The sequence below is a fragment of the Lissotriton helveticus genome, chromosome 12 (assembly GCF_964261635.1).
Source record: "Lissotriton helveticus chromosome 12, aLisHel1.1, whole genome shotgun sequence".
NCBI lineage: Eukaryota > Metazoa > Chordata > Amphibia > Caudata > Salamandridae > Lissotriton > Lissotriton helveticus.
This window is the reverse complement of record NC_136073.1, coordinates 747,950,216-747,967,236: the sequence shown is the minus strand read 5'-3', so window position 1 is coordinate 747,967,236 and position 17,021 is coordinate 747,950,216. Positions and strand designations below refer to the sequence as shown.

The 17,021-nt window shown below is 42.5% G+C and overlaps 1 protein-coding gene across 2 annotated transcripts in view; it reads left to right on the top strand.

Annotated features, from left to right (window-relative positions):
• Positions 1 to 371: 371 nt before the first annotated feature.
• FCER1G (Fc epsilon receptor Ig) overlaps positions 372 to 17,021 on the top strand; it is a 209,838-nt gene continuing 193,188 nt past the window's right edge. For both annotated transcript variants that reach the window (XM_078668325.1, XM_078668324.1), the window contains exon 1: positions 372 to 644. In XM_078668325.1, coding sequence (XP_078524451.1) covers positions 590 to 644 — 55 coding nt within the window. In that variant the 5' untranslated portion in view covers positions 372 to 589. The remainder of the gene's footprint in view (positions 645 to 17,021) is intronic.

The following is a 17,021-nucleotide window of genomic DNA, read 5'->3' as shown; positions in this document are numbered from 1 at the left end:
GATAATGGGCTTGATAATATGCCCTTGAGAGTTCCAATAGAAGCCCACGTTTTAGTGTCAACGTGGGCTCTATGGGAAATCTTAAGGGCATATTATCAAGCCCATTATCGCCGCTTTAGCTGCAGTTTTCTGCCACTAAAGCGGCGATAATTTTAACTCCATTCTTGATAATATGCCCCATAATGCGACATAGAATAAACGGAGGGAGAGTGAGGCGTCTCATAGGGCACAAACTGTACACAGAACCCATGGCAGCGACACCCCCGTAGGAAGCTTTTTTTAGCACTCGTTCCAATTCCCCAGAAAAGAGGAAAGAGCAGCTCGCTGGTGTGTGAGAGCGAGGCGGGAGGCCGCTTCCTGGGGCTGTCCGCGGTCAGCAGCGGTCGTGACTGGCTTCGACACCTCCTGAGGAAGAGGCCTGCGCTGCTCTCCCCCCAGACGCCACCCACAGAGCACGCACTCACGGCCACTCGACGAGAGGGTCACATTATTACTGAAAGCGGCCTCCGTGGGACCCGTCCGCTCCCCTCCCCTCAGAAACTTCAGCTCCCGCCACTCTCGGGCTGAGGCTGAAAGTGAAGATTGAAGTATGCCGGTGCGTCTCCCCGTCCTCGCCGTGCTCCTGGCCGCCCTGGGACAAGCAGGTAAATGTGCCTTTAAGGAAATAGCATCCGATTTTTTTGCCCCTTTATTACCTCGTCATTCACTCTGCTTAAAAGTAATGCTTTGTGGAAATTTCGCGATAAACCTAATGTACCACAGCCACTCCACTCCTCCAATGTGTGAACAGTTAGAGAAGTGTCTTGCAGATTCCTCGCTGTTTTTTTCTCTTTTTGCTATTTTGCTAGTTTATTTGTCCTTTTTTTCTCATTGGTCACCTTTTCAGGAAAAACTGTTGTGCACTTTCGTATTCTGTGCCTGGTACACAGCAGGCCTGTAGTGAATGCAGCTGATGCGGCATGCTGAGTGACGCAGGCTTGACCCCGAGTGGGGCTTACTCAGTCCTTCATCCTTAAAGTGTGAATACAATGAGTGACATTGACCTGACTAAACGTGATACCTGATGTTACAAAGGTCTAAAACCACGAAAGTTTGTACTCAAACCCTCAATCAGTCGGGGTTGGTAAAGCGCAACTACTCACTCGTGAGGGTCTCAAGGCGCTGGGTAAATAACAAGCATTGGCAAAGCCAACAGGTCTCGCCTTTGATTTGATTTGAATTTGTAAAGCGCTACGAATGACCAAAGGCGTCTTGGCGCTGCTCTCTGCACTGCAGAAATTACAGAAAAGCATGATCGAATAAATGTTTTTTATCCAAGAGAAATGAAAAGCTAGGGTTTTACCTGCTTCCTAAAGATCATATGGTTAGATTGTGACCTTAAATGCAATGGCATTTGGTTTCAGAGAAGAGCACAAAATGTCTGCCACCCCAGGTGGCTTTACAAATCTTAGGGCTTTCTATGTCTTAGCAGAAGCAGATCGCAGACATCTTCTGGGGGTGTAAAATGTCATTTTGTCCCTCAGGTAGGCCGCGCCTATTCCATGCAGGGCTGTGTGTGCCATACAGAGTGCTTTAAATACAAATTTGCTCTTAATTTGCAGCCAGTGAAGCTCTGTAAGCTCTTTAGCAGCAGATTCATGTTTCTTAAGGTTTTTCAAGAGAGGAGCAGCAGCATTCTACAGTCTCTGAGTCTTTATTATCAGACCTTGTTGCGTGCACAAATAGATGGCATTGCTTTAGACTAATCGTGAAAGCACGAGAGAGACAACCACAGTTGTCTGTAGGGATGAAAGGTAGCACTTTAAAAATAATTTTAAGAGGTCAAAGCTGGAAGAAATCAACTAATTTGTCTGATCTTTAAAAGTTATTTTAGAATCGAAAATCACTCCCAGAATTTTTACTTTGGTGACTGGGGTGTGTAGAGGGCTAACAGCCAGATTCATCAAGGGAAATTGCGCTCGCAAAGGGCCAGATTCTGAGAATCTGGCCCTTTGCGAGCGCAATTTTTGCATTTGGGATTCATCATCCCAAATGCAAAATTCGCTATTACAGAATTCGCATTTTAGCTAGGAATAGCATTTAAGGAATCTCTATTTGAGATTCCTTAAATGCAATTCATGAAACTTTTAAAATATGCGAATTCGCAATTTCCGGCTGCTATTTACCGCGAAGTCTGACTTCGTGGTAAATAGCGAAAACTTAGAAAAATGCACCTTAGTGCATTTTTCTAAGTGGTATGTTACACACACACATGTCCTTTGGACATGTGTGTGCGCAACATCAGGCTACATTTCCATTTCAGGGGTGCTACAGGGTGTCCTTTGGACACCCCTGGCACCCTTGAAATCGCGTTCTTATTTGCGATTAGCAAATTGCTAATCGCAAATAAGGATTGACTCCCCATTCATTCCTATGGGCCTTTAGGCCCATAGGAATGAATGGGGAGTTACTCCTTATTTGCGATTAGCAATTTGCTAATCGCAAATAAGGAGGCTGTAGGAATCGCAATTTATTTTGCAATTTCTACATGAATCCCGATTTGAGAGTCCTTAATAGCGATTCCTTAATAATCGCTATTACGGACTCGCAAATCGGGATCATGATGAATCTACCTGTAAGTGTAGAAGGCCACCAGGAGGGATTCCAAATAGACCAGTCTGACCCAAAGAGAAGCACCTCCGTCTTGGCGGAGTTCAATTTTAGGCATTGGCTTTCCATCCAGTTGACAATAGCTAACATACAGTTCTTGAATCTCATAGCTACCTCGTCTTTATTTGTGTGAATGGAAACAACAATTTGTGTGTCATCCTCATACGTTATTGTGTTGAATCCAAAATATCTCATCAAGGCGGCAAGTGAAGCAACATAGATGTTGAATAACGTTGGGGCTTTGTGAGGACCCCCATATGGCAGAGAGAAGGCGCTGAAAGTAAAGTCTACAAATGAGATGGACCAAGATCTTTTACTGAGGCAGGATGTCAAGAGATTAAGGTCATTATTCTCAATTCCTATGTCCATGAGTCAGTGTTTTAAAACTCAATGGCTTACGTGGCAGTGGTTCCCAAACGTTTTTTACCCGTGGCTCCCTTGACCTAATTGGCAGTTAGCCGTGGCTCCCCACCATTTCTTTTTTACCAGTGGGCGGGTCGGGGGGATGTAAGCAAGACCTCGGGAATACTTCCTGTTGGCTTCCTTAAATTAATTGGGATGCAATCAAGGTATTAGGGATAAAAAGGATAGCAGCTGCTAGCTAGCTATTCACAAACTACCAGCAGACCATTAGTCATTCTCAGAGGTGTTGTAAGCACATCAAGTAGTAAGCGAAGAGCCTCACATTGCAAATTTTGGAACACTGGACAGATGATTTTTCATCTTTTCTTTAAATTAAAGGCGCCGAGTAGCATATTGGCAAGACCTGGGGTGCACATCTACTGCACTTTATTCATTTTGAAAGTAAACACAAAACATATTTTTTTATAGATGCACATTAGGGAGTGCGAGATACAGGATGTACTCAAATATTGTGGTGGTTCCCGTATTTGTTGGGTTGACTTGACATGGTGGCCCACTCTCCCACCTCATGCCATTGGCATTTCACCTTTTATTATGGAGTTTGTGCACTGTCCTCTGTCTTTCCTCCGTTTTTTTACCCTCAGCTCAATCTCCCCCTTTTACTCTCCTGTGTCCTCTGTGTCATTCCTCCACTCTTTCTTGCACTTTTTCTGTTGTTTCCCCCTCATTTCAAGCTCCCCCTTCACACTCCTTCTGTGTCTTTTCTCCGTTTTTAACCCTCAAAGCCATCTCCCCCTTTCACTCTCCTGTGTCCTCTGTGTTATTCCTCCACTCTTTCTTGCACTTTTTCTGTTGTTTTCCCCTCATTTCAAGCTCCTGCTTCACTCTTTTTGTGTCTTTCCTCCGTTTTTACCCTCCGCTCAATCTCCCCCTTTCACTCTCCTGTGTCCTCTGTATCATTCCTCCTCTCTTTCTTGCACTTTTTCTGTTGTTTCCCCCTCATTTCAAGCTCCCCCTTCACTCTCCTTCTGTCTTTCCTCCGTTTTTTACCGTCATCTTAATCTCCCCCTTTCACTCTCCTGTGTCCTCTGTATCATTCCTCCTCTCTTTCTTGCACTTTTTCTGTCGTTTCCCCCTCATTTCAAGCTCCCCCTTCACTCTCATTCTGTCTTTCCTCCGTTTTTTTACCTTTATCTCTGCTATATATCGTTTTCTCTAGTATCTTTCTTGCATATATCTCTTTTTATTTTGTGACGTATCCCAAATACACGCAGTACAATTTTTTCATTTGCGCGCCTGACAATATGACGTTTACTGGTCTACATACAACATTGAAGGCCCCTCGAATAAAACAGAATTATATAATCCTTCCTCTGCTAAGATGAGATGTGTCGCCTTAAATAATAGCAGCGAGGCGATTCATAATGTTTTTGACCCCTAATTGATTCCGGTATCCCCGTGTGGGAAAAGAAAGAAAATGAGGCTTGACTTGTTGGAAAATGCGTTTGTGTGTTGTGCTTGTGATCATGTGTTTTCTTTGTTTTTATAGCGCACTATTACTCTGGTGCTTCTGACATTGCTGCACAGGGGGGCCTAACGCGGCCAGACCCTATCTTTCCAACATCGTGCGCAGCGCCCCGGGCTACTGATAACGTGGTACTAGTGCGCCGCGGCGCACACTTTGGGAATCACAGACTTACGGTGTCAAAGGATGCGATAGGTCCAAAGGACCACAGCAGCCTTTCCACCACCATCTATTATTGTACTAATCTTCTCAGTTACCACCACCAGAGCTGATTCCGTACTGCGTGACTTTCTAAAGCCGAATTGTGATCCATCTAGCATCCCATTCTGCTCCAGAAAGTCAGAGAGAATCACTTTAAGGTGTGTCTGCAGGATTCTTGCTGCTGGTACTAGAATTCTAGAGATAATGCAATAGTTTTCCTCTTCTGTAGGATATAGTGTAGGTTTTTTTAATAGAGGAAGGATCAAAGCTCTTTTCCAGTCCGAAGGAATAATACCGGAGTCCAAGATATTGTTCAGTGTGGCTTGGAGTGGAGGGGCCAGAGTACTGGCCAGATCATGAAAAACGTTCACAGGATAGGGATCAGTCAGGATCCCCCCATCTTGATAACTTTAATCATCTGAGGTGCCTCGTCAATTGTAAGAGATGGAAATTAGCTCATAGTTGGGAGCTTGTTATTGGCATCCGCTGTTATAGAGTTCAGGGTAATTTCCATTTTTCCTGCCATGAAAACCTTGTAGACATCTTCTACCTTATCTTTAAAAAATTGCTATATTATTGCAGAAGTTTTGAGCAGTGACAAGTGTTTTTGCATTCAGGGGTCGGGGGCACGAGAACAGTTGGACTGTTCTAAAAAGTTCCTTAGAGGAATTGCTGGCTGCTTTAATTTTGTCCATAACATGTTTTGTGTTTTCAGCTATTATTTCTGCCTTGTAATTAGATAGAATCTTCTTATTTTTTAATTTCTCAGCCAGTATATAGTTGCTCTTCCATATTTTTTCTTGTTTCCAGCACAATCTTTTGAACTCCTAAAGCCTAGGGGAGTACCATCCTGCTCTGGGTAGAGAACCTGTTTGAGAGGGGCCAGTTTATTAGATCCCTCCTTAGTCCATATAGAGAACGTATCCTCTAATGCAGTGACCTCCCCCATCATAAAGAGACAATTCCAGGATAGCTGGTAGTTCAATTCTGACGTTGTAAGTGTTTAGCCAGAGCTATTGGCTTTTCTAATGCCTTTAGGCTATGCTGTAGAAAAGCATGTTGAAAAGATGTAATAAAAAATTGTTATAACTGTTTTTGTTACCTTGTATATATGACTCCCTGTTTTCAGTTTTTACTGATTTTTACAGATAAATACAGGTAGAAAATATTTGTTTTTCTTTCAGTATTTTTTTTCAAACCTGGATAAAAACGGAAATTAGGTTGTTTATACAGTGATTCTAAATGCTATCAGTAATGACAGCCAGGCCAATAGCTGTGCAGATTGAGAAGTGTGTGTGTGGGGGGGGGGGGGGGGTAAAAAAGAAAATCATTTTAGTAATAAGGCATAAACAGCAGTTGATGTGCATGAGGATGATACTAAGATGTGGCTGTGTTCATATACATGTACTGTTTTATCACCTGTTAGTTCATATCATTGAAACCTGTTAGGCATTCAATTGAGCTTCATTATTTCACAAAACATAAAATAAATATGGATAAATACTGATGATATATGTGAAAAAGAAATATGGAAAAATACAGATGGAGATGTAAAAAATATTAACACCATAAATCTGGGAGCCCTACTTATATATAACCTAGAAGACATAATGCACAACTGAATGACCGTATTAAAAAAAGAATCAAGCTTTAAATGTCATCGTGTTTGTGCCATTTTGTCTGAAAGCAAGTCTGGAAGAAGGCTCACGCCGAAACGTGTCACTTGCAATTAAATTAATTTAATTAGACCCTGTGAGTGCATCACGTCCCCTTTTGTGAAATATTTGTGATACACACACACACACACACATATATATATATATATATATATATATATATATATATATATATATACATATATATATATATATATATATATATATATATATATATATATATATATTTTTTTTTACTAGTGGACCTTCTTAACTGAGTTAAAGGAATTGAGCATGGGATATGAACAGCAGAAAGGACGGTGCAGCCGTATGTACAACCAGCTAGAGTTTTGTGTGACTGTTTGTAGCAGCTGATGGGAAACCAACTAAGATTTATTATACAAGTAGCATTCCAGCGATGGGATAAAGGAGCGAGGAGGCTGGTGAACACACGCAGGCACTGGCGAGAGTACGTCAAGAAAATGCAAACAGCAAAATAAACTCCGCACAACTAAAACACGGCCATGTTTTAAAATAGAAAATTCAGGCGGGGTTAGGTATACCAATTTTGTGGTACAAGTTTCTATAGCATTTTGTAAGCTGTTGTATTTTGCGCATACTCGAGCGGAAGGTATAGGAGCACTTAAAAACGCACAAGTTAAAGTCACATTTCTGCGGGGGAGGAAGGATTGAGGAACCATATTACCACACACAGGGACTTAAGAGACTACGCAGAGAAAATGCATACATTAAAAGAGACAGAGCACAACTAAAACATGGGCACTTTGAAAATATAAAGTTCTGGTGGGGGTTACATACATGAACTGGTGGTATGAGCTTCAAATTTTTTTTCAAGCAGTTGTACTTTGGGCCCCCCACCCCCTGACAGAAATTTCTGGACACGACCGCCACGCGCACATTCCGGGCATATTCAGCGAATAACATTCAATACAATAAGAGTGCTTAGTAAACTGCAGGTTTGTGAGTAGGTGGGTGTGGTGAAATGACAGAGGCTTATTACACAGCTCAATACACCACTTTCCAAGATAAAATTGGGGGCGCATGTTAGTGCAGAGTGGGACGAATGAATGTATGGTTAGTGGTGGGCTTACTGGAGCGAGATTGCAGATTGAACAGTGAGGGGGACAGGTGAGTGAAGTGTCATGAGTGCAGGTTGAGTAGTGTGCTTGTGTGACTGCAGGCTGAGGTACAGGGTGAAAAGCGCAAGTGCATTGTGAGTGCAGAGTGATCACTGTGAGTGGAGGGTAAGTGGGTGAATGGTGTGAGAACATGGTGATCAGTGTGAGTGCAGGGTGAGCGGGTGAGTGGTGTGAGTGCATAGTGATCAGTGTGAGTGCATTGTGATCGCTGTGAGTGGAGGGTAAGTGGGTGAATGGCGTGAGTGCATCGGGGTCAGTGTGAGTGCTGGGTGAGAGTGAAAGTGAAGGGCGAGAATGAGGAGTGAGTGGTCTGAATGCAGGGTGCATTCCCAGACACTTGAAGTAACTCAGCATATTATTGACGGCAGCGTAGGGTTTCAAATGTGTTTAACTATTGATATTATGGCAGTGACCAGGAATCAGGGTGGAGGAAATAAATAATGTGCTGATCCCTCAACAAACTTCCAGTCTTATGATTACGGTTGCCAGCTCATTATTTTGATGTCACAGATGGTATACAAATAAGCAGTCACCTAAAGCTGTATTTTCAGCACTTGTCTGTGCATACTTTGAACAGCAAATATAAATAGAAAGAACTTGTCATTGATTTCTAGAGCTGCATGAATGATCCATGACTGATAATAAAAGGGAACCAAGATAGAAAAGGCACATTACAAATGAATCAACAAAAAGAAGGGGGACCGGGAGCTCGTTAACATTACAAATGAATACATACTTCTTATTTATAATCATATTTAGCAATTTGAAAGCTGTTTAAACACATGGCTGGCTGGCATTTTGCGCGCCTGCCTGTGTAATTTTAAAATAAACTTTCAGGGACGTTTTAAGGATTTTGGGGCCTGTGGGACAAATGTATTTTTGGGGCCCCTGTTCGGACCAGCTTTGATTTTATGATCTAGTCTCAGCTCTTTCATGCCTTCTTTGGTCAAATACTAAATGTGTGTAAATCGGATATTCAGGGACAGTGATGTGTGTTTTCAGTATGTAACACAACAGCAGTTCACTAATATTACTGTAAATAATGTGTCACCACCTCTATTTCTCATATGTGAGGTCATGTATTGATCTAAAATAAACTTTTTATATGGAAGTCGCATGACGCATAAACACATTTTGTCTGCAAAATGTATGTAATAGACTTTAACACATTAAAAATTAATGATTGAAAAACGATATTTACAACATTGTGTTTAACCCCTTCCACGCTCATGACGAGCTGGGCTCGTCATGCAGTAGCCTCCTGCTACGCTGATGACGAGCCCAGCTCGTCATGAATAATGGGGTTCATGGAGTTCCAGCACAGGAGAAAAATCCCCATAGCATTCAAGGTGTTAAAAAGGATTCAAGGTCATGAGGGCAAGACTCTGTAGAATAGAGCTGCCTCTTTCAGTCCCCCCCCAACCCCTTTATTTATTTATTTATTTATTTATGCGTTTTTATATAGCGCAGACTTTACCCGAAGGGGTCAGAGCCCTTCACAATAGGAACAGAACTGATACATGAGAACATTACAAGTGAACAAATTACAAAAGCAAACACTAAATTACATGAGGCAAAAGTGCCAATCATGAGCAAACAAATACAAGAGGTAGCAAACGGAGCATTATGTCCTTGGAAACTTTGTCTCCGTTCTGGGAAGAGCTAACTCTCCCAGGAGGGGGTTAATTCACAGAGCTGATATGCTTCAGGTGCAGTGGGAGGCGAGGGGTCTCCTCTGCTAAAACCAAAAGCGTGTCCCACTGCAGCTGAAGCTGTCAGCTCTGTGATGAACCCCCTCCTGGGAGAGTAAACATAACAAAAGAATGGGCACCTCCTGCCCCATGGATCTCCCCTCCCTCCCCCTTCCATATACCAGAGTGCTTCAAGAAGACTTGCACGGGCAGACGGACGATTACAGGGCACAAAGGTCAGATTGAAGTGGAGTGGCGCCCCCCCTGGAAGGTGTCGCGCCCCCCCAGGGGGTCGCCCCCCACAGATTGAAGAACACTGGACTAGAGAGAGTACGCCAAGAAAATGCATTCAGCAGAACAGACATAGCACAACTAAAACACGGCCATGAGCAAATACAAAGTTTGTGAGAGGGTTAGATATAGCACCTTGGGGGTAAAGGCTTCGAAAACCTTTTCCGAAGTTGGTGTATTTTGCTTGATTTCATGCCAAAGGGCTGGTGCACTGTAAATAAGCACACATTAAATTCAAATTCCTGAGGGGGGAGGAAGTAGCGAGGAGACATATGAACATAGCAGAGACTAGAGAGAGTATGCCAAATGCTTACAACAAAAGAGACACAGCACAACCTAAACATGGCCACGTGAAAATTGGAAGTTCGGGCATTGGTCAAATATACATACTTATCTTACAGACTTCCCCAAAAATTTTAAGCAGGTTTCTTTTGCACAAACTTGAGCCGAAGGTATAGGAGCACTTAAAACCAGCCCTAGTTAAAGTCACATTCATACTAGCAGAGAAAGGATCAAAGAGCCGTATTAACACACATGGCGTGGCGGCCATATTTTAAGATAAATCACAGTGTGCAGTTCTGATCATGGGAATCATGAAGACTACAGACAGACAGCCACAGTTGCAACCACCGGTGAATAAATAAAAAAAATAAAAAAAGTGTGCGGAAATTAAACATATGTCCGATAGTGGAAGGGTCCATGTAGCAGGGCCGGAGCAAAACAGCCAAAAGGAGAAACAAATGTAAACATTCACCAAAAACAACAAAGGAATTTTGAAAGACAAAGGAAACAACCAATGAAAAGCGCTTGTTGTGTTCAAAGCCCATAGAGTGAATACTGCACCCGCACTGCCTAGGCTTGACCTAAAAGTAAGCAAAGGATTCTTTCTTAAGTGCTTTGTATCAACTTGGTTATAAATCACTCAAATTATTTCTATTTGCATGAAAACATTTATTTATTTATTTCATTTATTTAGAGAGTTTTATATAGTGCTAGCCAGGCCCGAAGGTATTGGAGCGCTTTACAACATTGTACCAGAATGTCAGGTGACAATAATAGAACATATTGATTCGTGACGAGTACAGTTTAGACATAAAGAGTAACAAAGAAACACATTGAGTTCTTGACGAATCCAGTTTGGGGAGGCGGGACAAAGGAATGAGACAAGGGTAAGGTGACGTATAGGTTCTCTTAACAAAGTGATTGTGTGCTGCCCTGGGCGAGATACAATGTAGAGTGTCAGCTATCCATTCGGGAGAGATCGGTTGAGAAAAAGCTCTTTGAGCTGGTTTTTGAATTTTGGAAAGGAGGAGTTAGTCCTGTTATGGATTGGGATGGAGTTCCAAATGTTGGGCGCATTTCCAGAGAAGGAGCGTGATAGGGCTTTTTGTTTGCGAGTTTTTGGAGGAATGAGAAGTAGAGTGTTAGTGCTCCTGAAGTTCCTCGTCTGACCGGCTTTGTTAAGTTTAGAGGCCAGGTATGCAGGTTTACCGGTAGGCATGGCTTTGTGTGTGAGACCGGCTGTTCTGAATCTGGCGTGCATTTCTGTTGGGATCCATTTTAGCTCTCTGAGAGCAGGAGAGATGTGATCATATTTTTTTTTATTCCAGTGACCAACATGGCTGCTGCATTTAGAGTTGTTCTGAGGAGAGCTAGGTGGGATTTTGCTGTGCCTGTGAGGGTTGCATTCCCGTAGTCTAATCTAGATAGTGCCAGAGATTGAGTTGCTTGTTTGAGGTCATTGGGAGGGATGAATGGTTTTATTTTGTTGAGCAGTTTTAGGTTAATAAAAGCGCTCTTAGCGGTGTTCTTCATGTGTTCGACCATGTTTGGGTCCAGATTGATTTCCAGTGATTTTACAGAGTCTGCGGGGTGAGACTGCAATTGAGAGCGTCAATGTTTTTTAACCTTTCTGTGATTTGGGGGGTCTGGTCTTTTTTGGCTATGATGAGGATTTCCGTCTTGTCTTGGTTGAGTTTCAGGTGGTTGAGGGATAGCCAGTGTTGGATTTCTTTTAGAGTGATGTTTAGTCTCTTGTATGTCGTCAATGGAGGAAGTTTCTAGGTAGATCTGGGTGTCGTCCGCATATAGGTGGAAGGGGATATTAGCTTTTTTTAATATCACAGAGAGGGGATCCATGTAAATATTGAACGGTGATGGGGAGAGAACTGAGCCTTGTGGGACACCGAAGGTCTGACGTGCAGTGTTTAATTTTTATTATTTGGGTGCGGTTCTGCAGAAAGGAGGAGAACCACTGTAGGACCACCTCGCCTGCTTCGATCATTTCCCGCAGTACATTGATGAGCCTTTTGTAGTCAACCGTGTCAAAGGCTGCCGATAAGTCCAGGAGAATGAGTAGACAGCATTGATCAGTGTCTAGTGATTTATGAACCTCATCTATGACATTCAAGGTCGCTGTCTCAGTACCACAACCTTTTCTGAAGTATGATCAATGCGGGTCTAGGATGTTGTTGCTGTCGATGTGTTGGGTTAGTTGCAGGAGGACACACCTTTCTAAAATTTTTGCTAAAAATTGGAGATTGGAGACATGCCCGAAGTTGTTGAGATTGTTGGGGTCAGAACCCGTTTTTTTCAGTAGTGGCATTACTTGACCAATTATGAGACAGTCTGGCATGTCTCCGGTTCTTAGAGAGCTATTTATAATCTTGGTCCAGTGCGGGGCTAGGGTGAGTTTGAGCTGCTTAACTGGTCATGCAGGGATGGGGTCCAAGAAGGGTGATGAGGGTTTGGCACTGATAATCAATTTGATGATCTCTGCTTCAGAGATGGGTGTGACAGATTTCCAGTTGATGGGAGGGAGCCTGGGTAGGTTGTGGTCTTCTTTGCTGGGTGGCGTGGTTATGTTGGCAATCTTCGGTTGACGTCCAAGGAGAGCTCAATCTTGGTGATCTTCTCATTAAAGAAATTGGCAAAGTTGTTACATAGTTCTTTGGTGGCCGTCACTGAGGAAGATGGGGGCTTGGAAGTTTGTTATCAAATGATATTAAAGAGTTCTTTGGGTCGATTTTTGCCATTGTTTAGTGCATTACAGAAGAATTAGTTTTTTTCGTTCTTGATGTGTTTTTTATATTCCCTGTGTTCGGATTTGAGTAGGTCGAGGTGGACTATGGTCGCCTTGTTTCTCCAGAGTCTTTCTGCAGCTCTTAGTTGTCTTCTATCCGAGTTTAGATCATTGTTAAACCAAGATCTTGAAGAAATGGTCCTGTTTTTTTTTTGTTTCCAGGGGGCAAGCTAGTCGAGAATGGAGGTCATTGTTGTATTGTAGTGCAAGGTGAGTTCAGTTGTCGAAAGGTCGCATGCAGTGGTGGGAAGGAGTGAGCCTACCCTTTATTCTAGGTCGTCAAGGGGGATCTGTCTTAGATTTCTCACCCAATGTGGGAATTCCTGTGTACGGGGTAGGTGGTGGCATGTCTGATTGATGTGGAATAGAATGATGTGGTGATCTGACCAGTCAATAGGAAGTTGAATTCATACACTGCCTGTGCTCGTTTTAACTCTCTTTTTAAGTCTGCCTCAACAGCACAGCTGTTTGCAAGATGGATTGTTACTAATTCTTTTAAATATGCTTTGAGTGGTCCTTGGTTTCTCCAAAGAGGACTGATATTCTTTCACCTCTTACTATTGGCTATTTGGTGTATCATTCCGCCTTCAAGATTGTGCTTTCACTGGAATGCGAGTGGGACTTTTTTTTACGACAGAAAAATACACTCAATCTGTTGTCAATCAAGCTGTTTGACACTTACCGTTCTTTATCTTGTATATACTTTTTATACCCAAATCTATCCTTTGGCTACCTTTTTCCCTTAGTAGCCTTTATTGTGATAATCAGCATTTGTACATGTGAGTAGCACTAGTGAAAATCTTTACATGTGATGGCAAATTGGAGCCAGACCTGTTGGCTATGCCAATGTCTGTTTTTTATATTATACACATATGATCATGTGATATATGCTATTCCACTGATTTGTAGAGCCTTCAGTCTTCTGCACGTTGCCTTCAATGTAGCACAATAGTTTGTGAAGCGCCACCCCATATTTTGGCCTGGCTCATAGCATACATTGATCTTCAGAGTCATATTCATTTATTTCCAGTTCTCCATTCAGGCCTCGACTAGCCGTAGCGGGCACCAGGCATTTTCCCAGTGGGCTGGAAGGGTGGGGGCCAAGTTTGGAGCAGTGTGGGCCTCTTTTGTTACAGGGGGCTGGGTTTGCAGCAGTTCTCCAATATCGGCCCCCTGTAACAAAAGCGGCAGTGCTGCAAAATCGGCCCGCTGTAACAAAAACGGCAGTGCTGAAAAATTGGCCCCCTATAACAAAAGCAGCAGCAGTGCTTCACACTAGCCCCCTCCCCACCCCCGGGCTGGTGCTTCTCATCAGCACCCCCCTGGGCCGATCCAGCTGAATTGCCAAGGGTGGTTTGTGTTCTGAGTCCTCCGATGACTCCATACCTTTCAACCTGGCCAGATATCCACTGTGGTCCCTCATCCAACTCATTACTTTCTTAATCTGGCTCTTACTACGGGTTTGCTGGCCACTCTTTGCTCCTGGCCAAATGGATTGTGGCATTTGAATGGAAAGCCCAAGGAATATTGGCGATGGTAGTCCTAATGAAAATGCTTTCTGTCCCTTTAAGTGTATAAGTGTGCCGGCCTCTATTCCTAAGTTTTCCAGTGAATGAAAGGTTTGCAGTGTGTGGGAGGAAATGTAATACTACAAACCAATTGCAAGCCCACCATTTAACAATCTGCACCTACATAAATTACCTGGAAACCCTGAATCTCTAATACAAAGACATCATTAAGTGCCTGATGACCTTAATTTCTTGTCTAATGACCTGTATTTGTTCTTTCATTGGTATTTCCTTTCTTATGGCCTGCATTTATTTGTTCATTGTTATTTTATGTGATTCCACAAAGTGCTCTCTTCCCAAGCTATTGAGTGCTTTATCAAGAACCAAAATTGACAACAAATTGTCATGATCTGCACTCCATCATTATGGGGGTGCTCAGTGGCTCAACAGTCATCGTTACTGACTCCTCTGTAGTGAGTAATAATCTCCCTAAAAATTATCAGAAATGAAAATAGAGTTGTTGGCACTGATATGATTTCTTCATTTTACAGGACAGCACACAGGAGTTTTCTTGTTTTTTATATTCAGATCTCACTTCCTTCGCTCGTTTTGGGTACGCTGTGGTGAGTACTCATATGGAATTCCCCAATTAGTATTTTCACCCAACGCGACCTTCCAAGTTCACGACAAATTATTTTTAGATATATTTCAGAATATTTTCTTTAAGCTGATGCCGCACAAATGCTTCTTCAAATCGCAGAAAGTGTCTCTCACAGCAAAAAGTCGGATGGGAAAGAGCCTAATGATAATTTTTGTTCGAATTACATTGCCAATAAATAATGGAGGGGGCCACGCTGGCCTGTTCCCCAGGGGGTTAGGTAAGATACATAAGGCCATTTTTAGTGGTAGATATTTTTTATATAGCACTTTTACCAACCTGTAGTCTCAAACACATCAATAATAGTGTTTGTTTTTCAGTTAATAAATAAATTATTTGGATTTAAAATCCAGTATTTTTGGAAAGAAAATATTTGTTCAAATATTCACAATCTAATTTGAATTAAAACTCAGAAAAGTCCTGTTAGAGGCTGGGATAACAAACTGACAGGGCTAGGTGGTCTGTTAGTCAAGAAATCACACATATGGAAAATGATGAATGATCTTGGCGTGTTTCGTCTAAAGTGCAATCGTTGGTGGATTCTTATTGGTTCCGAGTGATCCGGCTGCCAGGTATTTAGATTGTTCACTGTGCAACTATCATGCGTTGCTTCAGATAGTGATGGATATTGAAATTTATATAAAGCTCAGACTGAACTTGCTGATTGACTGTACAGATGAGGATTCTGTTACTATTTTGTCAGGGAATTTACAATCCTCCTGTGCTGCAGGATGTGTGATTGTGGTGCTCTGCAACAGTGGTACAGGATTTTGGAGTACAGCTCATCAACTATTTTTTTAAATAAAAGGTATAAGACCATTGCGTCAATTTTTGTTCTGTAAAAGTGTGATCCATGCTTTTGGAATTGAAGCCAATACCAAGGTAGGTCAATTCCTTCACCATTCCTATACAGATTTAGGGGATATACCTTACAAGCCGATAAAGAGCTTCAGTTTTCCCTTCGTGTAGCCCCCCCCATGACACAACTTTCCAATGTTTATTTTTACAGACTGCCTATTGTGGGCTAGATAGTCTCATAGTGATTTAGCAGTATCCGTGTGACTTTGGCCGTACATTGAGCACCATATTTGCTCCGTAAAGTGATATACAGAATAGTCTAGTTTCAATTTAGCGTGATGTCCTCATCCCCTGCTAAAAGAATTCATGCAACTTCATCTAAATAGCAGGAAAAGAGATGGCTACTAAATATATCCTTTGGAGACACCTCACATCACCTTGAATCGAGTAGTCCTCTGCTCCTATATAGGCGGGTGCCAAATCTCGTTTTTTTGCATGCTTGCTGATTCGAACATTGCAAGAGGTCAGCATTACCCAGTGAGATGCAAGGCCTGTTTGGACGGCTAGAATCTCTCATGAGAAGGATGCAAGAGTTCTAGTTGAAGGCTGGTGAGCCATTACTGTGTGCTTCATGGCTAATGTAGGGGTAAGGAAAGAATTTTTATGAAAAAGGAAAAATTATTTAAATTAATATCAGCAGATGAAGAGTTCTAGATGTTCAACTGCATGTCCCATTTAAAATGTACATCATTCGTGTTGTGGTATTGAAAGATAGTTCCTTTACAAAAATAAAAGAGTTTACATTTTTTAACCAACACCACTGTACATTCTGGAACGCGTAGCTTTGCTGATCCAATCAAAAGTATAGGATTAAAACTGCTTGAATGCAAAATTTATGTTAGCTAAAAGTCTAAATTTCCTGTTAGATATAAAATGGGTACTCAGTTGCTTTAAAATACAGTCATATACTAAGCTATTATTTCAGAAGACTCAGGGGGATATTCACAATGACTTATCTCCGATTTATTTCCACCTTAACGCAACAAAAGTGGAGATAGATTTAACACCCCATGCACAAGCTGGTGCAAACTGCAGACATTGCCTATATTCCCGTGATAACTGCCCCAAAATGTATCTCCACGGTGGACACCACCAACGAACCCTAATGAGATGCAGAGTAGGCGTTCCCGTGCAAAAACACACGAAAAACCCCGCAAACAGCCACACCCAAAGAACAAATGACGCCATGGAGCTAGTCATCATGCAGCTCGGAGCCCCAACTGGGACACAACACCCACCGCCACCATCCCCAGGACCCGGACCCGAACGCCCCCCCCCCCCCCGACCACCGCAGAGGCAGCACGGAGTAAGACAGCGGACCTACCGAAAACGCACCAGTCTCCCAGACCTAACGCCAGAGGAAGTCATTGCCCACTACAG